The following is a 26,967-nucleotide window of genomic DNA, read 5'->3' on the forward strand; positions in this document are numbered from 1 at the left end:
AATTAGGTATGTTGCCGGTGAGTCCATCCAACAGCTGTAAATAAACAGTCTGTCCGAAACAAAGACACAAACAGTATTTTTCTGTCTCCGTCTCAGTACAGTATACACACAGACACACACTCGGTCTCAGTCGCTCAGTCTCTGTATGGTATACACACAGACACACACTCGGTCTCAGTCGCTCAGTCTCTGTATGGTATACACACAGACACACAGGCCCTCAGTCTTAGTCTCATTCAATCTCTGAAACGCACAGCTCCTGCCAGACAGAGTTATGAAGATGCTGGGTTTGTAATTAAACACCTTGATCGCCCACTGCTGCTCACACTGGAGGCAGAGCTAATCCTCAAACTGACTATTGGGGAGAGCAGGCCAAGATACACTACACCAGCTGGACATGGAATCTGAATGACAACATACAAGGATACTTGGAAAGGGTTCAGACCAGGGAGGTCAACGTAACCAATGGGTCTTGAGATTGTGAGATGGAGGCTAAACTATAGCCTTGAGCGAATTTTTAGACTCAGGACTGACAACACAGTAATGCTTCTCTAGAACATGGAACCAACTATCTATCTGAAACCAGTGAGTCAATCCAACAGAGCCAGAATGAAGTCCATAAGATTTAGCTCCATAAAGGAAAAAGCAGTAATGACACACATGCCTTGTTTGGCCAGGCATTAGAAGCATAAAATAGGCCTGGCTATTCCTAGTTTTCCAAGGGAAATGTAATGTACAGTCTGAGAATAAACATAGGTGACATAATCTGAAGCTAAGCACTAGTTCAGCCTGTTTCAACTTTAACATACTGGGTCCACTACGGTTGGGTAGATTAATGATGGATTGATCATTAATGACAGAAATACCCTATGCTGTGGCAAAGAGCCAGTCTTGGGACCTAACCCAGATTACTAATTGTCAGTCTTGAGAGCAGGAGACTCGTGGATGGAGGGGATTTGTATCCTCTGATCATAAACCACCATATTCTCTGGTAGAACGACCTGTTCCACTGGTATGCAAAACCCATGTCTATTGCAAACACAGCTGTATGTAAGAATAATGACACGTTCACGTGCTAGTCAGATATAGGAAGTCAGACATTTTCGAGTTTCCTAGATCTGACTAACACGTGAACGCGACATAACTCCAGGGGAGTAGACAATATATCAAAATGGAGTTGGCAGGCCAATCACTCCATTCAATAAAATACCATTTCAAGTTGCACAGCTATGACTAACCATCAAGTCTAAAGCGCTTTTACCTTAGGAAAACATGAAGTCAGTGAAGTGATGTTATAGCGCGAGACGACAGCATAGCGTTGGAACGGTTTGAAGTGTTACTTCATCACGCCGACAGTTACCTGGAACCGATTGTATCTACACGCCTGAGAGGGACTTTAACAATATTATATCTGAAAACGTTGCAGCCCGACAATGGGAAACAGATTAGTTGTATTATGTTGCGCATATAACATTCGTTTCTTTAGTACTAACTAATTTAAAAGCATATTAGCTACATTAGTATCCCGTGCCTTTGTTATGAGAATGACGTTCGTTGGAAAAGAGCTGCACATCACTGTGGCTTGCGCGCAATTAATGAAATGGAAGCCCTAGCCGGAGTAGACAAAAGACCGTCCGTTTTCAAAAATGTTTTCAGCTGCCAATCTAGCAACTAACAAGGCAATCATAATAATATTAGCGAGCCTTGCTAGATTGTTAAACGATGACACGTTGTAGACAGCACGTAAATATTCGAATTAAGGCAAGTGATGAATGCCCAGTAAAACCGAATCACCCTGTCTGGCTGACAGACAACACCGCCATTCATGCTTGCGTTTCAAGGGAGGGGCGCGCGATGTGGCTAACTGGAGCTAGCTAGCACACTAGATGAAATAAATAACGTAACTAGTTAGTTAGTTAAATTGAGCTAATAAACGGCATAGCCACATGGGATCTGGCTTTATAGCATTAGCTATAAGATTTAGTTGGTCAGATAAAGACAACCATATCAAATGACTTGAGCGAAGCAGTGACAGGCCAAGGTTCAGCAGTGTCCCTGTAACTAATGGCAACAACGGACTGGACAGCATCTTCTCTTTCAATTTGCCACACAGACTAGGCATATGTGACAGACATGGTACGAAAAACTAGCTATCACATGTTTTGTTGCCAAACGTTTTTTTTCACTTGCCTCATGTCTGACATATGCAGCCTGAACTAAGACAAAAAATATGACTTACCACCATTCCGATATCCAGGTTCGGGGGGAAAGGTTCGGATGGGCTGTCTTCAAATTCCAATCTCACTGGTTTAAATTAATGTTTGATGCATTCGTTAAAGTGGCCCTCCGCTTCTTGATATGTAACGTTAGCAAACTATGCCAATAGTTTACCTCACATTTAGAAAATATTGAAGCATCATTGCTAGTTGTGAATCTAACACGAAAAAGGACCTCCTAACCAGCCCTCCAAGACAGGACTGTGAGGAGTGACTGGAACAACGAGGGGGTGGCGAAATCTAGTTCGTTGCCTTGGCAAAAAACAAATTTTCAGCGAGATCCTGATGAAAATGTAGACAACTGTCTCCATATTATAGACGACATAATTTGCTAGTTAGAAATCTGAAGAAGTTCTCGGTTCATGCAAAATCGTCCTTTCTACATCGTTAGTAGGCTGCATTCGCTGCCTCAGTTCAGGCAATGAGATGTTTCTACACACGTGTGGTTGAAATGTGGATAAGCAGTGTCTATCCGCCGATACCAAAACTCAAAGGGATGTGTATTTTATGGAAACGTAAAGATTGAGTGTAAGGCTCTAGTTAATCGTAAATAAGATAACATTATTTTAACGCCAACAATGATAAACAAATTTTCTATCTTCATTGATCAGCCAAAAAGACTCGTTTAGACAGCGCTCCCCTATTTTGTGTAAATGCTGAGGTCCAGTTGATGCCCCTGATCGGACAAAGGCGTAAGAAGCAGACTGGCTATCCTTTATTTATGCTTTCAAGTTAAATCTAAATATATTCAGCTAGCCGTCTTTTCCCTCGCATTATATTTAAATTGGTGAGACTTGATACAAGCATTCTTTATCATCCAATTACTTCCCAAGACAGGCATCTGTTTTAACACATAGCTATTTCCTAGAAATTGTGCACTGAGGGCAAAAGGTTTTAGTTCCACAATACTTCTAATCTCAAATAGAATCCAACAGTATTATCCTATATTCTCCCCAATGTATGGCACAATTGAGAATGCCTTATGCCTCAGGCTATGGTAACGTTGAATACTCCAAATGGTAGTTGGACAAAATATTAAATATCGGTTATCTTAAAAGCTGACCTTCTCGTCCATTTTGTATACCGTTACAATTTAAAGCAAGGTATGTATAGCAACCCTACCTTTCAACGGTCGGTTTATTAAAGAATCAAGATGGTATTGGAGCCCCATCTTGTGACCAATTTATGAACTATCCCACCTCACCTCAGTAACCTCTTTCATTGCCTGGGCTGGAGGACAGGAAAGGTGAGTGCCAGGCAAATATGTCAAGACATTTGGTTTATTTTAAAAACTTTGCATTGGTTTGAATCCACTGCTTCAAACTAAGCCACTTTAATGTACAAACATTTATATTTTAAAAAAATAATGGTTTGCTGTATGAATAACAGAGGCTACCCGGAAATACATAATTGCCATTGGAAGTAGTTTCCACAATAGCATATACATAAATGAGATCACCAATCTCACATTTCAGACATTCGAGATGCATAGGAGCCATACCAACTAAGAAAATCTGAGTGATGTTCAGAAATTATTTACAAATTAAAATGTTAAAATAAAAAAAAATGGAGATCAGTAAATTCTAAACTTCATACGGGCATGGTTCATGTCTAACCATTGCAACCAGGACCAGTGCCATGTACAGTGTTTCGTAGCCGAGTTTAACCATGTTCCATGAGTAAAATGACATCCCTACTCTGTGGTAATTGAAAACATGTCAGATAGCTGGATGAGTGGCCTGGCAACTATATTAGGCCATCAGTGTGATTCTCACACACTCCCAGGCAAAAAACACTTGCACATACATAAGGGAAACATTGTCTATCTCAGTCCCAGTTTCTTTTTCTCCTTCTGTTTCTTGCGTACAACTTCCATGTTCCTGTCCTTCCACATGCTCTTTCTCAGTTTGATGGGTCTGCTGCCCACATACTTCCCTGTGAAAAAAAAATAGTTTATGATCAGTTGAGAATTGGACTGGTGCCACCACACAGGTAGGTGTTAGGAAAGGAGAAGTCATTCTCAACACACATAACTGCTCACCATTCATCTCTCTCATGGTGTGGATGTAATCATTAGGGTCCTTGAAGCTGACAAAGCTGTAGCCCTTGGCCGTGCATTTGTCACCTTCCTTAGCTTTCTACCTATGATTTCTTGCTAAATTATGCAGCTAATCCGGTGTTTGCATGAAAAAAGAAAAATCCATGTTCCCACGAGATATTACTTACTACAGAGCCTCAGAATTAAAAGATTCAGATCAGGAGTTACTCCCCATTTTAAAATGACATCTTGGGGTTGGACACAAAACTTGTTGGCCATTTCACACATACTATTGCTCACCGTTCATCTCCCTCATGGCGCGGACGTAGTCATTGGGGTCCTTGAAGCTGACAAAGCCATAGCCCTTGGTCTTGCCAGTGCGTTTGTCCCGCACCACCTTGGCTTTCAGATAGGAGGGGTAGCGGCTGAATGCCCTTGCCAGGATGTCGTCGTTCACCTCATTGCCAAGGTCTCCACAGAAGATTCTGAAATCATCTGGATGGAGGAGGAAAGTCAGATGAGGTGTGATGCTGAGCAAAGAGGGAGGGACAAAAAGGGAATGGGACAGTCGCCTGTTTGTAGTGAAAACAAAAATGATACTATTCTATATACAGGTAAGTAGGTAGCTGCTTTTAGCAATGTTAGTATTTTATACACTAGTGTTGCTGGGAATTAGCTTGCGAAAGAAATACAATTCAACGTACTCTGTTAATTGTCCTTATGGTCCTTATGCAGGGGGGAATTTGAGGAAGAAAAAAAAGATGGGACTTATTTAACTGATCCACCTATCAAAATTCTGTCGAACTATACATTCCTTTAGATGTTAATGGAAGATATAATTAAACAGGATTTCCAAACGTGGGTCTGTTGTAGACCCTGCAGTTCCTCAGAGGCCTCATTGCCTGCATCCGTAATGGGTCTGTGGTCAAACGCCCACCCCTCATCACTGTCAAATGCTCTCTAAAACACTTCAGCAAGCAGGCCTTTCTAATCGACCTGGCCCGGGTATCCTGGAAGGATATTGACCTCATCCCGTCATTAGAGGATGACTGTTTTTTCTTTAAAAGTGCCTTCCTCAACATCTTCAATAAGCATGCCCCATTCAAAACATTTAGAACCAGGAACAGATATAGCCCTTGGTTCTCTCCAGACCTGACTGCCCTTGACCAGCACAAAAACATCCTGTGTCGTTCTGCATTAGCACCGAATAAACCCAGTGACATGCAACTTTTCAGGTAAGTTAGGAACCAATATACACAGGCAGTTGAAAAAGCTAGCCGTAGCTTTCCTAAGCAGAAATTTTCATCCTGTAGCACAAACTCCAAAAAGTTCTGGGACACTGTAAAGTCCATGGAGAATAAGAGCACCTCCTCCTAGCTGCCCACTGCACTGAGGCTAGGAAACACTGTCACCACCGATCAAAATTTCAATAAGCTGGCTACCCCTACCCCGATCAACAGACCTGCATGCCCCACAGCAACTTGCCCAAGCCTCCCCCATTTCTCCTTCACACAAATCCAGATAGCTGATGTTCTGAAAGAGCTGCAAAACCTGGACCCCTACAACTCAGCCGGGCTAGGCAATCTGGACCCTCTCTTTCTAAAATGATCTGCCGAAATTGTTGCAACCCCTATTACTAGCCTGTTCAACCGCTCTTTCGTATCGTCTGAGATCCCCAAAGATTGGAAAGCTGCCTCGATCATCCCCCTCTTCAAAGGGGGAGACACTCTAGACCCAAACTGCTATAGACGTATATCCTACCCTGCCAAGGTCTTCAAAAGCTAAGTTAACAAACAGATTACCGACCATTTCGAATCCCACCGTACCTTCTCCGGTATGCAATCTGGTTTCAGGGCTGGTCATGGGAGCACCTCAGCCACGCTCAAGGTCCTAAACGATATAACCGCCATCGATTAGAGACATTACTGTGCAGCCATATTCATCGACCTGGCCAAGGCTTTCGACTCTGTCAATCACCACATCCTCATTGGCAGACTAAACAGCCTTGGTTTCTCAAATGACTTTCCCCTCACCTGGTTCACCAACTACATCTCTGATAGAGTTCAGTGTGTCAAATCGGAGGGCCTGTTGTCCAGACCTCTGGCAGTCTATGGGGGTGCCACAGGGTTCAATTCTCTTCTTTGGACACCGTGTTAACTAACCTCCAGATGAGCTTCAATGCCATACAACTCTCCTTCCGTGGCCTCCAACTGCTCTTAAATACAAGTCAAACTAAATGCATGCTCTTCAAACGATCGCTGCCCGAACCTGCCCGCCTGTCCAGCATCACTACTCTGGACGGTTCTGACTTAGAATATGTGGACAACTACAAATACCTATATGTCTGGTTAGACCGTAAACTCTCCTTCCAGACTCGCATTAAGCATCGACAATTGAAAATTAAATCTAGAATCGGCTTCCTATTTCGCAAAAAAGCATTCTTCACTCATGCTGCCAAACATACCCTCGTATGCCATCCGTTTTGTCACCAAAGCCTCATATACTACCCACCACTGCGACCTATATGCTCTCGTTGGCTGGCCCTCGCTTCATACTCGCCGCCAAACCCATTGGCTCCACGTCATCTACAAGTCTCTGCTAGGTAAAGCACCACCTTATCTCAGGTCACTGGTCACCATAGCAGCACCCACCCGTAGCACGCGCTCCAGCAGGTATATCTCACTGGTCATCCCCAAAGCCAATTCCTCCTTTGCTGCCTTTCCTTTCAGTTCTCTGCTGCCAATGACTGGAACGAACTGCAAAAATCACTGAAGCTGGAGACTCATATCTCCCTCACTAGTTTTAAGCACCAGCTGTCAGAGCAGCTCACAGATAACTGCACCTGTACATAGCCCATCTGTAAATAGCCATCGAACTACCTCATCCCCATACTATATGTATTTAGTTATCTTGCTCCTTTGCACCCCAGTATCTCTACTTGCACATTCATCTTCTGCACATCTACCATTCCAGTGTTTAATTGCTATATTGTAATTACTTCACCACCATGGCCTATTTATTGCCTTACCTCCCTTATCCTACCTCATTTGTACACACTGTATATACTTTTTCTACTGTATTATTGACTGTATGTTTGTTTATTCCATGTGTAACTCTGTTGTTGTATGTGTCGAATTGCTTTGCTTTATCTTGGCCAGGTCGCCGTTGTAAATGAGAACTTGTTCTCAACTAGCCTACCTGATTAAATAATTAAATAAGAGGTCAGTTCCTCTACTTACCTCATGTCAAAATAAGTCCCCCACAAGAACTTGCTTTTTTGTTGTTGCAGGTATGGCGCACGTGCAGGACTTTTATTTTGACATGAAGTATGCGGGTCTACAACAGACCAACATTTGGAAAGTCTTTAATTTATGTTCTATTAGATGTTCTTTCTCAATTTCCCCCTTGCATAAGGACCAACCCTATGGACAATTGACAGAGTAAGTTGAAATTGAAGTTGATTGAACTTCTGGAATTCGGCGGGCTATTCAGTTTTTTTGCACGCTACTTCCCAGCAACGCTAGTGTGTAAATACTAGAGTTGCTAAAAAAGAAATTGAACTAGGAATTAATCGTCTCAGTGTAATCTGAAATCATTAGCTATCTTACCCGAGTCCCACTCCAGTAGACTCTGGTCCTCCCAGCTGGTGCCTGCGGCTGTACGGATACACTTCTTCGACTTCTCTTGCTTACCCTTCTTCTTCTCCTCTGCTGTGCTATCCACTGGCTGCAGAGAAACACAAGATTCTAGAGTCAGACCTATTCTAGAGATTGCTGCAATACTGGCCCTTTGTAAGGTTTGGGTCAAGTCTATACCAACTAAATTGTACAAGCATTTTGAATGCAGGAAAGTTTAAACCGTTTAACTAGGGCCAGGGCTGAAAAACAAGGCAGAGTGTTCTGTACCTCAGTGTGGACGGGCTCGGGCTCTGGCATGCTGGGTCCGATAACGTTGTCATCTGCGGCGGCCAGGCTGGCCTCCTTCTTAGCCTCCAGCAGTCCGGCGGCCATCACCGCTGCCTGCTGTTCTGCTACAGACGCTGCCAGCTCCTCCTGATGAAGTCAGAGGGAGAACAGTGAGAGAAAAAAACAAATCAGAGATATGATGATAGATGAGATTCAGTGCGAATTTGCAGCAAACAGCAGCAGACTTGGAAAGTATGTAGAATGCAAATTTTAAGTAGTCGCTGAATTTATTTTGAATGCAAAGGACATTCAACTAAAAAGAGTAGAAGTGAGTGTGCTTACCATGCGAGCCTTTCTCTGGGCATGGATGTCTGGTATCTTGGGTCCGGAGGGAGCCGTGTAGACAGTGGGGGCCGCAGAGATGATGGAGGGGGTGAGCTTGGGAGGGGCCTGGGTCACAGACCTTGAGGGTGCAGACACCATGGAGTGTCCCATGGGTGTACCATGTGTCGATCCAACCTGTAGATGGTAAGATATGGTAACAGCATATAGAGAAATGGAGATAATGAAGCACAACAGAACGGGGTAAGATTGACCAAGCTTGTTCACATTCCTAATTGAAGACACAGTTAACGCTGAATTTCCTTAAAGGCCTTCCCACACTGTACGTCGGATTCAGTCTTCTCCGATTATTACATGTCACACTGTGCGATCTTACCGAATTTAAATCTTTATCAACCTGGCTGGATTGTACGATTTGCTTCAATACTGTCGACACGTTCTGTGATTGGCTTGCGAGGCTACGTCAGCCGATGTATGCTATGTCAACTGCAGCAGTGTATTTGATCTGCACTTGAGCCAGCACAAGCCTCCCTCTGAGTGAAGTGAGTTCGGGAAAAACTGAAGGTATGCATCTTAGAAATAGTTTTATATACAAACTTGATATGTCTGTGATAAAATAACGTATATGTTGAAAGATAATGATAAAATAATTCCACTCTGAAACCTTAACTGTATGAAATTGATTAGAATCATAAACTTCTAATCTGTTGATGTGTGTAGTTTTAGTCAGAATTAGATTAAACAATGTATCTGTATAGTGGAAAAACACAGACTGTCTGAGCAAGGCGTAGCTTAGGATTTGAACTTGTATGTGAGGCCCGAAGAAAAAAACCGAGAACAGTTCAACTGTGTTTGGATCGACCTGGCTAGGCCTCTGAGTAACTTATGATGGCATAGGGAGTATTTCTCAATGTTTCCCTAATCTCGGGGGAATGGAACTGTCGGCTGGGTAGTGATACACAGTGGTGAGAACTATAGAGAAAGATAAAACTCACCTACTGTTTATATGGAAGTATGTGCGTAGGATACCTACTGTTTGTACGGAAGTATGTGCGTAGGATACCTACTGTTTGTATGGAAGTATGTGCGTAGGATACCTACTGTTTGTATGGAAGTATGTGCGCAGCTATAAAGTGGATGTCTTTGTATAATAGACTTTTGAACGTTCTCTGAATAAACTGTACTATCTTTTTGCATAAACTGAGAATTTGACTAATTATTATTAACCCCATGGTCTTACAGATCTCGGGGATAGGTCAGAGCTATTGATTGTCAGTTATTATCATTAGGATTGAAAATTCTCGTGAAAACTCAGAATCAAACACGCTTCCCGAAAATAACATGGCCGCTGTGATAGAACGTTTATTTTGATTGCCGATTGTGCATTTATCAAAATCCCATCAGGTAGCCCGATTTCAGATGTAGCCTAAACAAGATTAGGGAAATTGTTCTTCTTGCAAAGCATTTAAATATTTAAATCAAACTATTACATGGACAGTGAAGCATGTTTTCTTCTTTTGGTTCTAAAATCCCAAAATTTGGATTTGAAATCAAACAATGACTATAGAGGTTAAAGTGCAGACTGCCAGCTTAAATTTGAGGTTATTGGGTGAACAATTGAGAAATTACCACTTTTTGTACATTTTCAGGGGGGCACAAGTATTGGGACAAATTCACTTGCGTGTTAAAGTATCAAAAGTTACGTATTTGTTCCCATATTCATATCACGCAATGACTATATCAAGCTTCTGACAAAAATTTGTTGGATGCATTTGGTCTTTGTTTTGGTTGTTTCAGATTAGGTTGTGCCCAATAAACATTTATGGTAAATATGTAGTGTGTCATTTTAGAGTCACGTTTATTATAAATAAGAATAGAATGTTTCTACATACTTTAATGTGGATGCTACCATGATTACAAATCATCCTGAATGAATCGTGAATAATGATGAGTGATAAATTTAGACGCACAAATACCATACTTCCAAGACTAACCTCTCACCTTTACAATAACGGGAGGTTAGCATTTCTAACTCACTTCTTATTCACAATTCAGGACTTTCTTTAATCATGGTAGCATATTCATGGGCACTCACTGTATATTAATCTGACTATTCACAATAATCCTACTGTTGTGTGCATACTCAGTGCCGGTCGTGTTCCTATTGGTAAGTCACCGGGATCGGCTCGTGACACCAGCCACACACACTACACGATAAAGGCTCAACATTTCTGACACTGCCAGAACTTTGTTTGAGCCTATGACTGCATGTAGTGGTACTCAAATCGGCAGACCTAGACCACGTCGCACTGAACGAGCAAAGAAAATCGTCTACGACCTAAGAATTTTCCAACAATATGGAAATGTTGTCTGGGAGGGACAAATCGTGGCATAAGATGGCTAAAATCGTACAGTCTGTGTGGGCCTTTAGGGAGAACATTGATATTCGTTGTCCTAAAAGCCTCGGAGGAAGAAAAAGGCACTGCAGCAACTAACCGGGGGTCCTCCTGAGCTCATATGCCCCATTGGGTCCATGGGATGCTGAGGGGGTCCTTGCATGGGGGGTGCCATCATCATGGGCGGGGGAGGAGGAGGGTGTGGCAGTGGGGGAGCCATCATACCCTGTGGAGGGGGACCACGCATCATAGGCATCCTTGGACCCCCTGACAGAGAGATTTGAAATTAGCTTCCCAATACATTGTTTTTAATTTGAAGACTAAATTGCCGTAGAGATTTGATTGTATTTCTTATTTCATTTAGCTAGCACTGAGGTGAAGTCAACAACAGTAGAGATAAATGACCTGGTCTCTGCAGGATGTGCGGCATAAACGCTGGTCTCATCATTGGCGGTGGTCTGACACCTGGGGTTATAGCTGAAGAGCAGAAAAAAAAGACGAGCATAAACTGAAGAGACCTGTAGACGTGGTGGTGTAAATGATCAACATTGTTTTGGGGTAAAATAGGTATTTTAAGTATGTCTAGTAATGTACTAGGTGGTCCTCTGTAGCTCAGTTGGTAGAGCAAGGTGCTGGCAATGCCAGGATAGTGGGTTTGATTCCCGGGACCACCCATAATGAAAAATGTATTCACGCACGACTAAGGCTCTTTGGATAAATGCGTCTGCGAAATGGCATATACAGTGCATTCGGAAAGTATTCAGACCCCTTGACTTTTTACACATTTTGTTACATTACAGCCTTATTTTTATTTTTTTATTTTACCTTTATTTTACTAGGCAAGTCAATTAAGAACAAATTCTTATTTTCAATGACGGCCTAGGAACAGTGGGTTAACTGCCTGTTCAGGGGCAGAACGACAGATTTGTACCTTGTCAGCTCGGGGATTCGAACTTGCAACCTTTCAGTTACTAGTCCAACGCTCTAACCACTAGGCTACCCTGCCGCCCCCTATTCTAAAATGGATTAAAAATAAATCCTCAATCTACACACAATACCCCATAATGACAAAGGAAAAACAGGTTACACATTTTTTGCAAATGTATATAAAAATATAAAAACTGAAATATCACATTTACATAAGTATTCAGACCATTCACTCAGTACTTTGTTGTAGCACCTTTGGCAGTGATTACAGCCTGGAGTCTTCTTGTGTATGACACTTCAAGCCTGGCACACCTGTATTTGGGGAGTTTCTCCTGTTCTTCTCTGCAGATCCTCTCAAGCTCTGTCAGGTTGGATGGGGAGCATTGCTGCACAGCTATTTTCAGGTCTCTCCAGAGATGTTCGATCGGGTTCAAGTTCGGGCTCTGGCTGGGCACTCAAGGACATTCAGAGACTTGTCCCGAAGCTACTCCTGCATTGTCTTGGCTGTGTGCTTAGGATCGTTGTCCTGTTGGAAGGTGAACATTCACCCCAGTCTGAAGTCCTGAGCTCTATGGAGCAGGTTTTCATCAAGGATCTCTACTTTGCGCCATTCATCGTTCCTCAATCCTGACTAGTCTCCCAGTCCCTGCCGCTGAAAAGCATACCCACAGCATGATGCTACTACCACCATGCTTCTCCGTAGAGATGTTTCCTCCAGAAGTGATGCTGAACAAGGCACTTAACCCACTGTTCCTAGGTCGTCATTGAAAATAAGAATTTGTTCTTAACTGACTTGCCTAGTTAAATAAAGGTACAAAATAAAAAAAATTCAGGCCAAAGAGTTCAGTCTCAGTTTTATCAGACCAGATAATCTTGTTTCTCATGGTTTGAGTCTTTAGGTGGCTTTTGGCAAAATCCAAGTGAGTTATCATGTGCCTTTTACTTCCATCTGGCCACTTTACCATAAAGGCCTGATGGGTGGAATGCTGCAAAGATGGTTATCCTTCTGGAAGGTTCTCCCATCTCCATAGAGGAACTGGAGCTCTGTCAGTTACCATCGGGTTCTTTGTCACCTCCCTGACCAAGGCCCTTCTCCCCCCATTTAAGAATGATGGAGGCCACTGTGTTCTTGGACCTTCAATGCCGCAGAAATGTTTTCGTACACTTCCCCAGACATGTTCCTTGACATAATCCCGTCTCAGAGCTCTACGGACAATTCCATCAACCTCACGGCTTGGTTTTTGCTCTGACATGCACTGTCAACTGTGGGACCTTATAAAGACAAGTGTGTGCCTTTCCAAATCATGTCCAATCAATTGAATTTACCACAGGTGAACTCCAATAAAGTTGTAGAAACAAGGACGATCAATGGAAACAGGATGCACCTGAGCTAAATTTCGAGTCTCATAGCAAAGGGTCTGAATGTGTAAGTAAATACGTTTTTTTTCTACTTAAATTTGCTAAACTTACAAACTTGTTTTCATTTTGTCATTATGGGGTATTGTGTGTATATTGATGAGGGGCAAAAAGTATTAAAGCAATTTTAGAATAGGGCTGTAATAAAATTTGGAAAAAGGGAAGGGGTCTGAATACATTCCGAATGCAAAGTATTATGTCAATAAACCAGAATCAAACCATGTCACCTGGGCCTACAAATGCAGGGGGTGGAGGTCCCACGAAAGTGGCAGCCCTTGCATCCAAGGTTTGCTGGACCTGAGAGAGAAAGGGGATTTGAAGGAGTTGGATGCATCCGGCTAACACCTCATTCTGTTTGCTTTTAGCAGAAGATAGAATGAACGAACTGAAACCTACGATTGATCTTTCCTATATAATGTTAAATCTATCTTTCCTCAAGATCTCTGTACCTGTCGGTAAGTGTTGGTGCCGATGATGGGCCGGATCATAGGAACAGCCATAGGAACACCAATAGGGAGCACCTCCATCACTACAGGGTCTTCTGCAGTCATTGCCACTTGACCCCCCAGGACCTCCTGCTCAAACCTGGATCAGAACCAACACAAGAGTTACCAATAGATGACGATTGTCATGAGCTATTGTTTGCCTGTCCTGACAGAGAAGAAAGACAATTTCGTAGGGGTTGTTTTGGCATAGTTACACGTCATTGCAATCTTATTGAAGGTAACCGAAGTGTAATGCCTGAACTCTTGTACTCACAGAGCCATTTCAGCCTCCATCTCCTTCAACCGCTCCTCTCCGGATTTCATCGCCATACTTACTGCAAAGACAAAGTTTTGTTGGTAGTCCATTATTTGATGTTAAACACATCTAGAGAGCTACTGAAAATGTGTACAGTCATCGTCTGGCGAACACCAAAGGCATTGATAGTTGGCTTGTTTACGTTATAACTACTGTATTGGCTAGTAACGTGAACTGTTTGCTAATAGTTATCGCTAGTTGTCTGGCTAACGTTAACCAGGATGTCAAAAATTTAAAATTCAGCAAGTTAGTACAGAACGTATACGTACAAAACGTTATTACCCTAAATCGTGACGTTCCAAAACTCTTGAATCTTAACTAGCTATTTAAATAAAGCATGAATTGTTGTATTTGTCCGTCCCTACAAACCGAGTTCAACGTTGTCCAAAATAGCTAGTCGCATTATTATGACGTGTGTCTTGGTTGCGTTCCATTCCGACCGTGTGGTTGGGTCTGTTCCAGGGTGTCTGATCTTCTTCGTGTGGTTTTCCGGCAGACGAGACACTGTTGAATATTGTTGCCTTTCACAGTTCGGAAAGTGCATTGCACATTTGTTCACAAAAAAAGGGAAATTGCACCACCATCTAACCCTATTTATAAACTGGGTGGTTCGAGCCCTGAATGCTGATTGACTGACATCCGTGTTATATCAGACCGTATACCACGGGTATGACAAAACATTTATTTTTACTGCTCTAATTATGTTAGTAACCAGTTTAAAATAGTGATAAGGCACCTCAGGGGTCTGTGGTATATGGCCATATCCAAGAACATCCCTTAGCTGTGGTATATTGGCCAAATACCACAGCCCCTCGTGCCTTATTGCTTAAATATATACCACTATCCTCAACGCACCCCACCACCCCTCCCCACTACTTTGGCCCTCACAGATCCTACACCATGCCGTTGGCCAGGGAGCCTGTGTCCGTTTCTCTAAAAAAACTGTAGTTCTTCTGCAGTAAAATCTCTGACACCCAAAAAGTTCTCTGCTAGTGCAGAACCTGTCAGGTTCAATTCGACTGCTCACAGTTTCAGGAGTGTAACACGTAATTATCTCTCCTGTACTTGAGTCTTAAATGTAAATGTAAATGTAAAGGAGAAAGTACTCGGCTTGTATTTAGCTCGTCTTGGGTTGGAACCTCGCCCCCTTCTTTCTGCCTCACGTCATCTCGCTCTTTTTTCTGCCTCGTGTCATCTCGCCATCCTCCATCTTCCCGCAAGTCCACTAGCTAGCTTGCTCCAAATCCAACTCAAGCTGTCCATGTCTATGTAACGGATGTGAAACGGCTAGCTTAGTTAGCGGTGCGCGCTAAATAGCGTTTCAATCGGTTACGTCACTTGCTCTGAGACCTTGAAGTAGTAGTTCCCCTTGCTCTGCAAGGGCCTCGGCTGTTGTGGAGCGATGGGTAACGAGGCTTCGTGGGTGACTGTTGTTGATGTGTGCAGAGGGTCCCTGGTTCGCGCCCGGGTATGGGCGAGGGGACGGACGTAAAGTTATTCTGTTACATTGGTGCTTTTGACCCTGATTACTGGATGCTGCGGAAAAAAGGAGGAAGGTCAAAAGGGGGGTGAGTGTAACGGATGTGAAACGGCTAGCTTAGTTAGCGGTGCGCACTAAATAGCGTTTCAATCGGTTACGTCACTTGCTCTGAGACCTTGAAGTAGTGGTTCCCCTTGCTCTGCAAGGGCCGTGGCTTTTGTGGAGCGATGGGTAACGATGCTTCATGGGTGACTGTTGTTGATGTGTGCAGAGTGTCCCTGGTTTGCGCCCGGGTATGGGCGAGGGGACGGACGTAAAGTTATTCTGTTACATCTAGACACAACTTTTTCCAGGGGGTCTGATAATCACACAGAAAGCTGTCAAGTTCAAGATGTATTGATATCCACATGGCAATCAATGAAACATCAAACTGAAATACATGTTGCGGGTGTATACATAAACTAGCGTTGCTCCCTATTGTATTGAGTTGCACAAAAAAACAGTCCTTGGGAAGCCAGAATACATTAAATACATTCCTATACAGGCTCCGGGGCCTGTGAGGATGGAGCATTCATCACCACGATTCCTTCTGTAAAATCCCTGAGTCCCACAAAACGTTCAGCCACACTCACAACAATGCCTATTTCCTCAGATTTCCTCTCCGTTTGTGCAGTTGTGCAGTTGATGATAACCAATGCAATCAACGTTACTACGTCCATCTTCTTTAACATGCAACATGCCAGGGTCCCTCTATTGACAAGGAATATTTTCTGGTGTCAGTACTCCTACTACCATTATTTCTTCAACATCACTCCTTTCTTCTACTTTTCTCACCGCCTCCGGATAGGAGACATGCTGCACAGCCCTTATTCTTGCCACCTCTGTCTCCTTCACACTAACAGGGAACTTCAGGGATTCGGGCACGTGATCATCACCACAATTGCAGCATTTAGGCTCAGCTGGCATACGATAGTCCTCCTGTCTACATACACTTGACACATGGACAAATATTTTGCATTTATCACACTGCATGGGTTTGGGTACAAATACTCTCATCTCATAAAACCCAAATACACGTGAGAAGGGAGAATGGATGGAGTGGGATTCCTGTCTCCTTCCACCATGCGGGTCAATCGGTGTGCACCAACCACCTGTTCCAATTTTTCACATACTCTACCATTCAAAAGTTTGGGGACACTTAGAAATGTCCTTGGTTTTGAAAGAAGAGCACATTTTTTTGTCCATTAAAGTAACATAAAATTGATCAGAAATACAGTGTAGACATTGTTAATGTTGTAAATGACTATTGTAGCTGGAAATGGCTGATTTTTAAAGGAATATCCACATAGGCATACAGAGGTCCATTATCAGCAACCATCACTCTTGTGTTCCAATGGAACGTTGTGTTAGCTAATCCAAGTTTATAATTTTAAAAGGCTAATTGATCATTAGAAAACACTTTTGCAATTATGTTAGCACAGCTGAAAACTGTTGTCCTGATTAAAGAAGCAATACAACTGGCCTTCTTTAGACTAATTGAGTATCTGGAGAACCAGCATTTGTGGGTTAAATTACAGATTAAATAACTTTCTTCTGAAACTCGTCAGTCTATTCTTGTTCTGAGAAATGAAGGCAATTTCATGCGAGAAATTGCCAAGAAACTGAAAATCTTGTACAACGCTGTGTACTACTCCCTTCACAAAACAGCTGAAACTGGCTCTAACCAGAATAGAAAGAGGGGTGGGAGGCCCTGGTGCACAACTGAGCAAGAGGACAAGTACATTAGAGTGTCTAGTTTGAGAAACAGACACCTCACAAGTCCTCAACTGGCAGCTTCATTAAATAGTACCCGCAAAACCAATTGTGTTTTTTTGTTTGTTTATTTGCGTTGTTTGTAACTTATTATTTTACTTATTTTGTACATAATGTTGCCGCTACCATCCCTTATAACTGAAAATAACTTCTGGACATCAGGACTGCGATTCCTCACCACAGACTAGTAGAATCCTTTTTTCCCTTTCACGAGTCCGACGAGCAAGACGCCAAGGATATACTGCTTTTTGGGGTACAGGCCCAGATCCCCGTGATTTGTGTGAAGAGGAGATGGAGAAAAAGGGGCCGAAGGGCGGGCTGCCTTCTGAGAATTTGTTGGCGATCGAATAAACACCAACTTCCTTCCATTCTGCTAGCAAACCTGCAATCTTTGGAGAATAAAATAAATTACTTACACAGAAGATTTAAAAAATGTATGCGGAAGATTAAAACTAATATCTTATGCTTCACGGATTCGTGGCTGAACGACGACACTATCAACATACAGCTGGCTGGTAATACGCTGTACAAGGTGTCACAATTTGTGCTATTTGATGGGAACTAGCCCCTGTCCCCCTACACACCTCAAGTTTGCTCTTTCGGGACCACAAAGGCAACAAGAAAAATGTTGCCCCATTAATTACTCATCTGGGATTTAAACTCTCAAACCCTACTTTGGAGATCAACCAACATAACCCCTACTCTACCAGTCAGACAGATCTAACTTAGAGAATTTGGATGTATTGAGACTCCTTCCCTTTTTTTCACACGCTATTACCTTACAGCCTTATTCTAAAATAGATTACATTTTAATTTTCCCTCTATCTACACACAATACCCTATAATGACAAAGAGAAAATCGGGTTTATACATTTTAGCTAATTCATTACAAGTAAAAAACAGAAATACTTTAGAGATCAACCAACATAACCCCTACTCTACCAGTCAGACAGATCTAACTTAGAGAATTTGGATGTATTGAGACTCCTTTACTTTTTTTCACACGCTATTACCTTACAGACGTATTTTAAAATAGATTACATTTAAATTTTCTCTCTATCTACACACAATAGACAAAGTGAAAATCAGGTTTTTACATTATAGCTAATTAATTTCAAGTAAAAAACAGATACCTCATTTACATAATGATTAATACCCTTTGCTATGAGACTCAAATTGAGCTCAGGTGCCTCCTGTTTTCATTGATCATCCTAGAGATGTTTCTACAACTTGTTTGGAGTACAGCTGTGGTAAATTCAATTGATTTGACATGATTTGGAAAGGCACACACCTGTTTACAGTTGACAGTGCACCCCACAGCAAAAATCAAGCCAAATCAAATAACATTTTATTTGTCACATGCACCGAATACAAAAGCTGTGGACCTTACCGTGAAGTGCTTACTTACAAGCCCTTAACCAACAATGCAGGTCAAGAAATAGTTAAGAAAATATTTCCTAAATAGCCTAAAGTTTAAAAAGTAACACAAGAAAATGACGTAACAACAACGAGGCTATATACATGGGGTACCGATACCGAGTCAATGTGCGGAAGGTACAGGTTAGTTGAGGTAATTTGAAAAGTGACTTTGTGTAACAATAAAGCTTCCGTCCCTCTCCTCAACCTGGGCTCAAACCAGGGACCCTCTGCACACATTAACCACAGTCACTCACGAAGCAACGTTACCTATCGCACCACAAAAGTCACAGCCCTTGCAGAGCAAGGGGATCAACTACTTCTAGGTCTCAGAGCGAGTGACGTCACCGACTGAAACACTATTAGCGCGCACCACCGCTAACTAGCTAGCCATTTCACATCGGCCACATTTACATAGACATTAATGTCAGTAGTCTGGGTTGCCATTTGATTAATTGTTCAGGGGTCTTATGGCTTGGCGGTAGAAGCTGTTAAGGAGCCTTTTGGTACTAGACTTGGTGCTCCCTGACAATTTCTTGGCCCTTCTTCTGTCACCGCTTAGTATATAGGTCCTGGATGTCAGGAAGCTTGGTTCCAGTAATGTACTGGGCCGCACGCACTACCCTCTGTAGCGCCTTATGGTCAGATGCCAAGCAGTTACCATACCAGGCGGTGATAAAACCTCTAAGATGCTCTCGATGCTGCAGCTGTAGAACTTTTTGAGGATCTGGGGACCCATGCTGAATGTCAGTCTCCTGAGGGGAAAAGGTTTTGTCGTGCCCTCCTCACAACTGTGCTGGTGTGTTTTGACGATGATAGTTAGTTGGTAATGTGGACACCAAGGAACTTGAACTCTCGACTTGCTCCACTTCAGCCTCGTCGATTATAGTGGGGGCCTGTTCGGCCCTCCTTTTCCTATAGTCCATGATCAGCCCCTTTGTCTCACTCACATCAAGGCAGAGGTTGTTGTCCTGGCACCACACTGCCAGTGCTCTGACCTCCTCCCTATTGGCAGTCTCATCGTTGTCGGTGATCAGGCCTACCACTGTTGTAGGCCTTGGCCACGCAGTTGTGAGTGAACAGGGAGTACAGGAGGGGCCTAAGCACGCACCCCTGGGTGGCCCCAGTGTTGACGATCAGCGTGGCATATGTGTTGTTGCCTACCCTTACCACCTGGTGGCGGCCCGTCAAGAAGTCCAGGAACCAGTTGCAGAGGGAGGTGTTTAGTCCCAGGGTCCTTAGCTTAGTGAGCTGCTAATTTTGCACGCCCAATTTTTCAGTTATTGATTTGTTAAAAAAGTTTGAAATATCCAATAAATGTCGTTCCACTTCATGATTGTGTCCCACTTGTTGTTGATTCTTCACAAAAAAATACAGTTTTATATCTTTATGTTTGAAGCCTGAAATGTGGCAAAAGGTCGCAAAGTTCAAGGGGGCCGAATACTTTCGCAAGGCACTGTAGGTGTTCCTTTAGTCCAGGTGGGAAAGGGCAGTGTGGAGTGCGATTTGAGTACACGTCCTGGTAATCCGTCTGCTGCTTTGTGAATGTTTATCTGTTTAAAAGGTCTTGCTCACATCGGCTACGGAGAGCGTGATCACACATTTGTCCGGAACAGCTGGTGCTTTCATGCATGCTTCAGAGTTGCTTGCCTCTTAGCGAGCATAAAAGGCATTTAGCTCGTCTGGTAGGCTTTCGTCACTGGGCAGCTTGGTTTCCCTTTGTAGTCGATAATATTTTCCAAGCCCTGCCACATCCAACGAGCATCAGAGCCGTTATAGTAGGATTCAATCTTAGTCCTGTATTGACACTTCGGCAAGAATCTGCACAGATCTGGGGAAGGGTAGGTCAAAAATTTTGCAGCATTGAATGTCCCCAAAAAGATAGTGGCCTCCATCATTCTTAAATGGAAGAAGTTTGGAACCACCAACACTTAACCTAGAGCGGGCTGCCAGGCCAAACTGAGGAATTGGGGGAGAAGAGCCTTGGTCAGGGAGGTGACCAAGAACCCATTGGTCACTCTAACAGAGCTCCTCTGTGGAAATTGGAGAACTTTCCAGGAGGACAACCATCTCTGCAGCACTCCATCAATCAGGCTTTATGGTAGTGGCCAGACGGAAGCCACTCCTTAGTAAAATGCTTGGAGTTTGCCAGAAAGCACCTAAAGGACTCTCATACCATGAGAAACTAGATTATCTGGTTTGATTAAACCAGGATTGAACACTTTGGCCTGAATGGCAAGTGTCACGTCTGGAGGAAACCTGGCACCATCCGTACGATGAAGCATGGTGGTGGCAGCATCATGATGTGGGGATGATTTTCAACAGCAGGGACTGGGAGACTAATCAGGATTGAGGGAAACATGAACGGAGCAAAGTACACAGAGATTCATGATGAAAATCTGCTCCAGAGCGCTCAGGACCTCAGACTGGGTCAAAGGTTCACCTTCCAACAGGACAATAACCCTAAGCACACAGCCAAGACAACGCAGGAGTGGCTTCGGGACAAGTTTCTGAATGTCCTTGAGTGTCCCAGACAGTGGTGGAACTAGAGTTTTATACATGGGGTGGTCAGGGGGTGGCTAAGGCTACTTCAGGGGATCCATAGACCATGGCAGAAAATTTGTGTGTAACCCTAACCTGGCATCTAAGTAGCATGAATGAATCCTATGATTGCTGATTAGAGGCAGAAGTGATAATTCACTTAACCCGGAGTTCTTCAATGTGGAAGATAGTAATATCCCTTTCGGACCAGACTTCGCTAGAATTCTTTAACATACTTTGAATAGTCAGTGTCTCTAACTCGAAACTGCAGCTCAATTTCTTTCTCACACACACACACACACACACACACACACACACACACACACACACACACACACACACACACACACACACACACACACACACACACACACACACACACACACACACACACACACACACACACACACACACACACACACACACACACACACACACACACACACACAGGAGAGACTTGGGTCAATTTGTTTTCATGAATATATACTCTTGGTCTATAAGTGTTGAACATCAACATATTTTCAGAAAATAAAGCTAAAGCACCAAGGAAATAAGATAGCATTTGTGTGTTACATAAATTGCATAGTTTATTTACCGAAAAGTACATTTGAAATATCCAATAAAAAAAAACACTGCAATTTGACATACCAGGTATCAATCAGAAATGGATTTAAAAATAAAATAAATACATTTTTTGGTGCCCATCAATACTATAAACTTACAATATCATATTTATGCTCATATATATTATGCTAACAGCATAATAGCAAAGAAAAGTTTTGGTTTTTGGTTTTGGTTTTTGGTTTTAAAGCTGAGAATCTTCTCTTACAAGAAGCACTGCTGACTGGTGTAACAACAGAAATCTTACAAAGTCGAAATAGTTCATGGAAGACCTCTTTTATAAGGTTCTAGAAACACAACAAAGTCAAGAAGAGTAGACGGTCTGTCCCTTACACTTTTCTCTATCCTATTAATAAGTTGTGTGGTTTGATGAACCTCATGTTTGAGGTCCTCTAAATCTGACTCAAAGGTCTGAGCAAAGGCAAACAGAGGCTCCTCATTCAAGAATGTTGTCCTCTTTGGGTTGAGAGACTGGACCCCTTGCATTATCTCACAATTCTTCTTTGAAAAACTCCTCTGCACTTCAGCTGTGAGACTGTCAAGCATGATAAAAGATAGCTCTTTGGATGCTCTCACTACCACTTTGGTCACTATTTTTCTGTCCTACATTGCTCATCATCAATGAGTCGTGAAATTTTAAGCTCGTTTTAGGCTCTTTTACGCACTGTTTGTACACTTATTTTGCAGTGCTCTGCAATCTCTTCAACTTCGTTCCATAGTTCTCCAAAGTAATCCTCACTTCTGTAGTCCTGTAATGTGTCTGTATGGGCACCTACTAGGTCCACAGCCCTTGCTAGGTCAAGAAAGCTTTTTTGGAACATGTCAAAAAGACATTTGGCATCACCAAGCACTTTACAAAAGGTCACCAAAAGCCCTATGAAAAGTAAATCTGAGAAAGAAGGCCCCTTGCCTCCACTGGTCTATCACCACTATTTTCAAGTGTGTTATCCTGTAACACTCTCAGAACTGCTGGAAGCCTGTACTTCAGATTACAGCATGTTAAAGTCAGAGGTTTACATACACTTAGGTTGGAGTCATTAAAACTAGTGTTAAACTATAGTTTTGGCAAGTCTGTTAGGACATCTACTTTGTGCATGACACAAGCAATTTTTCCAACAATTGTTTACAGACAGATTATTTCACTGTATCACAATTCCAGTGGGTCAGAAGTTTACATACACAAAGTTGACTGTGCCTTTAAACAGCTTGGAAAATTCCCGAAAATGATGTCATGGCTTTAGAAGCTTCTGTTAGGCTAATTGACATCATTTGAGTCAATTGGAGGTGTACCTGTGGATGTATTTCAAGGCCTACCTTCAAACTCACTGCCTCTTTGCTTGACATCATGGGAAAATCTAAAGAAATCAGCCAAGACCTCTGAAAAGAAATTGGAGACCTCCACAAGTCTGACCCACAAATGGGTCTTCCAAATGGACAATGACCTCAAGCATACTTCCAAAGTTGTGGGGAAATGGCTTAAGGACAACAAAGTCAAGGTATTGGAGAGGCCATCACAAAGCCCTGACCTCAATCTTATAGAAAATTTGTGGCCAGAACTGAAAAGGTGTGTGCGAGCAAGGAGGCCAACAAATCTGACTCAGTTACACCAGCTCTGTCAGGGGGAATGGGCCAAAATTAAACAACTTATTGTGGGAAGCTTGTGGAAGGCTACCCGAAATGTTTGACCCAAGTTAAACAATTTAAAGGCAATGCTACCAAATACTAATTGAGTGTATGTAAACTTCTGACCCACTGGGAATGTGATGAAAGAAATAAAAGCTGAAATAAATCACTCTACTATTATTCTGACATTTCACATTCTTAATAAAGTGGTGATCCTAACTGAGCTAAAACAGGGAATTTTTACTAGGATTAAATTAAGGAAGTGTGAAAAACTGATTTTAAATGTTTTTGGCTAAGATGTATGTAAACTTTCGACTTCAACTGTATCTGCGTGCCCACCTTACATCCTTAAGTATCTGTTGTTCCCTGGGCTGCTGCTGTTGATACAGCTCTTTCTGAACTGCAAGCTACTCAAGATGAACGTACGAACCAGATACCAAGTTATAAAGCTTCTGCAGTAGAGCAAAGTTAACTGCCTCAGGCACTGATTTTACAGCATCGACAAGAACCAAATTCAAACAGTGTGCATTACTGTGCACATAAAATGCAAATATTGTACTGTTTTTAATCCGTGCACACACACCAGAATGCTTTCCACTCATGACAGATGCACCGTCATAGCCTTGCCCCACAATATTCTTTCTGTAGTCCAGACCATGTTTTTCAAGACAATCAATTATCATTTTTGTGAGACCTGCTGCATCTCAGCTTCAGCTGACTGAAAGTGTAAAAGCTTTCGTGGATGTCCCCGCTGTAATAGTATCCCACACCTAAAGACATTGGTTTCATCAATTTAAAGTGAGGCTTAATCTGACAAAATCATCTATTACAAGCAGAAGCTAACCTTAAATTCTGAACTGGGCATGTGACTGACTGCCTGAAAGATGCTCTGACCTGGTGGTGGTAGACTGGGTCTTTGTGAAGTCTGACCACACTTACTCTGACAAGCCTCATGTAAGGGAGCTGCTCTGGAGTCCGGTGGTGATGCAAGGCCTGGGGTCCTTTTGCACCTGATCTGCCTGTTTTTGCTTCTTTAAAAAGAAGTCTGATATCTCGCCCTTTCTTTTCATGTTTAATTGACCCTATGCAAAAATAAGTCTATGCATCCAATTACCCTCATTTTAGTCCAATCTCAATCTTAATTACAAATCCCCATTATCATAACTGTACCTTAAAATCAACTACAAGTTACTAGTTAGATCATGGCTAGCCCTACTCTGCAGTAAGTAACTTAGCTAGCTATTATTTCTTACACCGTTACGATAGCAAACAGGCTATCTGCAAATTGTGGTAATCTTTTGAGTAACATTAACAGATTGATAATAACAATTGTTTTTTTGAGTTCAAGTATGACAATCTGAGTTAATGGATTCCAAATTTCTGAATGTTAACTTGCTGAACACTGACCTGCTGTAGTCTACTAGTTACCCCACATTAGCTAAACATTCATATACTGTAACTTATGACACTGCATTGTATATTAGTGTATTACTAGGACAGATGTAAACAATGTGAGGCTAAATTGGGAACCGATCTCTCTTATCTGATTAACTGTCTGTTATTAATGGAGCCAATGGTCTAACATTTAACTTACATAGCAACTCAACTTTCGTAAAAGTTGTTCAGGAAACCTAAACCCGATACTAAACCTTAAAACTTACTTGAAATATGATGCTTTCGCCAATTGCGAAAAGAGCTTGTGGAGCTCCAACGTTAATATTCTCTCTTCCTCGTCCTCAATTTGAAAAATGCGCCGCCAAACGTCAAAATAAATGCTTCTTTCAAAAAGAGGTGAAATGAGATGTCAATCAGCATCATACTGCCAGTAGTGAATGAAATTTTGGGGTGGCCCCCGGACACCCCTCAGGCTCCACCCCTGGTCCCAGCCAGAACCAGGACTTGAAGCCGATCAAACATCTCTGGAGAGACTTAAATAGCTGAAAATAGCTGTGCAGCCACACCGCCATAGAACTTGACAGAGCTTGAGAGGATCGACAGAGAAGAATGGGAGAAACTCCCCAAAGACAGGTGTGCCAACCTTGTAGCATCAGAGTTTTTATACAATTAATGTGCAATAATTTCTAATCCTGTTTTTGCTTTGTCATTGTGGGCTATTGTTTGTAGATTGATGAGAGAAAAACTATGTAATCAATTGTACAAATAAGGCTGTAACGTAACAAAATGTGGAAAAAGTCAAAGGGTCTGAATACTTTCCAAATGCACTGTATATTGATTGATAAGTCACTTTGTACAAAATATTTTTTAAATCATAGACATTCTGGAATGGTAAATTGAGACTAATACAGTCAGGATAGTATAACGTATCCTATCATACCTAGGACTTAAGACATTTAGCAAATTGTTCCAATACATTAGATTAATCAAGAGTCATTGACTTTATACCATTATGGTCATTTAAACTGCCATTACCTCTCTGCCATTACCTCATGAAAAGTTGCAGAGTAAGGCTTTATAAGGCCCCAATGGTGGAACAAACTCCCTCACGACGCCAGGACAGCGGAGTCAATCACCACCTTCCGGAGACACCTGAAACCCCACCTCTTTAAGGAATACCTAGGATAGGATAAAGTAATCCTTCTCACCCCCCCTTAAAAGATTTAGATGCACTATTGTAAAGTGGCTGTTCCACTGGATGTCATAAGGTGAATGCACCAATTTGTAAGTCGCTCTGGATAAGAGCGTCTGCTAAACGGCTTAAATGTAAATGTAAATAAGTGCATGAATGCTAACCACCACTTTTGTGTGTCAAGGAAAATGTGTGGAGTAAAAACGGCATTATTTTCTTTAGGAATGTAGTAAAAGTTGTCAAAAATATAAATAGTAAAGTACAAATACTCCAAAAAACTACTTTCAAGTGTTTTTACACAACTGGATTTACCAAACCTGATGTGCTTGACCAGGTTCTCGCTCATATGGTGCTCCGCGTTAGGGGAACCAGTAGGGTCCAGGACAATGGCAGAGTGGGTCCTTGTGATTGACATACTGAACGCAAGCAGTACCAAGCTTACCAAGAGTATTCAGTGGTAGTTTGCCACGTTGCAAGCTCCAATCAAGCAACTGTGCTGCTCCAGACTGGTCTACAGGAAGAGGAATGAAGATACATTTATATAGTGTGGCAGGCCATTTTTTGTCAGGAAGGTGGCACCTCTCCACACATTGACCCCTCTAGCCTCTTATTTAGAACCATGACACAAAAGCAACTCTGCAGACATGCATTTACCTTTGACAATGTGTTCTTGCGCATCACCACCTTATCCTCATGCAGGATATTCCCTGCCAGAAGGTGATCCACAATAAAAACATCCCTCTCCACTTGAAAGTCAATCCTCTTCAGTTGGAGGTAGAAGTCAAT

At 42.4% G+C, this 26,967-nt stretch overlaps 2 protein-coding genes across 6 annotated transcripts in view; both read right to left on the reverse strand.

Annotated features, from left to right (window-relative positions):
* Positions 1 to 2,950, reverse strand: part of arhgap33 (Rho GTPase activating protein 33) — a 53,097-nt gene extending 50,147 nt beyond the window's left edge. The window contains exon 1 of one of the 2 annotated variants that reach the window (XM_035751390.2): positions 2,240 to 2,950. In XM_035751390.2, the coding sequence (XP_035607283.2) occupies positions 2,240 to 2,245 (6 nt within the window). In that variant the 5' untranslated portion in view covers positions 2,246 to 2,950. Of the gene's footprint in view, positions 1 to 1,261; positions 1,778 to 2,239 lie in introns of those variants that run through there. The other variant, XM_035751392.2, reaches the window with a different exon arrangement.
* Positions 2,951 to 3,540: 590 nt separating this feature from the next.
* rbm42 (RNA binding motif protein 42) lies at positions 3,541 to 26,176 on the reverse strand. 4 transcript variants are annotated; one of them, XM_035751407.2, is made up of 12 exons: positions 26,039 to 26,176; positions 17,572 to 17,782; positions 14,060 to 14,120; positions 13,750 to 13,885; positions 13,528 to 13,597; positions 11,363 to 11,434; positions 11,058 to 11,224; positions 8,562 to 8,738; positions 8,220 to 8,366; positions 7,923 to 8,040; positions 4,615 to 4,809; positions 3,541 to 4,211 (listed from the first exon to the last, which is right to left on the reverse strand). In XM_035751407.2, the coding sequence occupies exons 3-12, from the start codon at positions 14,113 to 14,115 to the stop codon at positions 4,099 to 4,101; spliced, it is 1,251 nt and encodes a 416-aa protein (XP_035607300.1). In that variant the 5' UTR covers positions 14,116 to 14,120; positions 17,572 to 17,782; positions 26,039 to 26,176; the 3' UTR covers positions 3,541 to 4,098. The 4 variants fall into 4 exon arrangements, with proteins under 4 accessions (XP_035607300.1, XP_035607297.1, XP_035607299.1 ...); XM_035751404.2 differs by lacking the exons at positions 17,572 to 17,782; positions 26,039 to 26,176 and adding an exon at positions 14,471 to 14,641; XM_035751406.2 differs by lacking the exons at positions 17,572 to 17,782; positions 26,039 to 26,176 and adding an exon at positions 14,371 to 14,641.
* Positions 26,177 to 26,967: the final 791 nt, after the last annotated feature.

The sequence above is a fragment of the Oncorhynchus keta genome, chromosome 34 (genome assembly GCF_023373465.1).
Source record: "Oncorhynchus keta strain PuntledgeMale-10-30-2019 chromosome 34, Oket_V2, whole genome shotgun sequence".
Taxonomy (NCBI): Eukaryota; Metazoa; Chordata; class Actinopteri; order Salmoniformes; family Salmonidae; genus Oncorhynchus; species Oncorhynchus keta.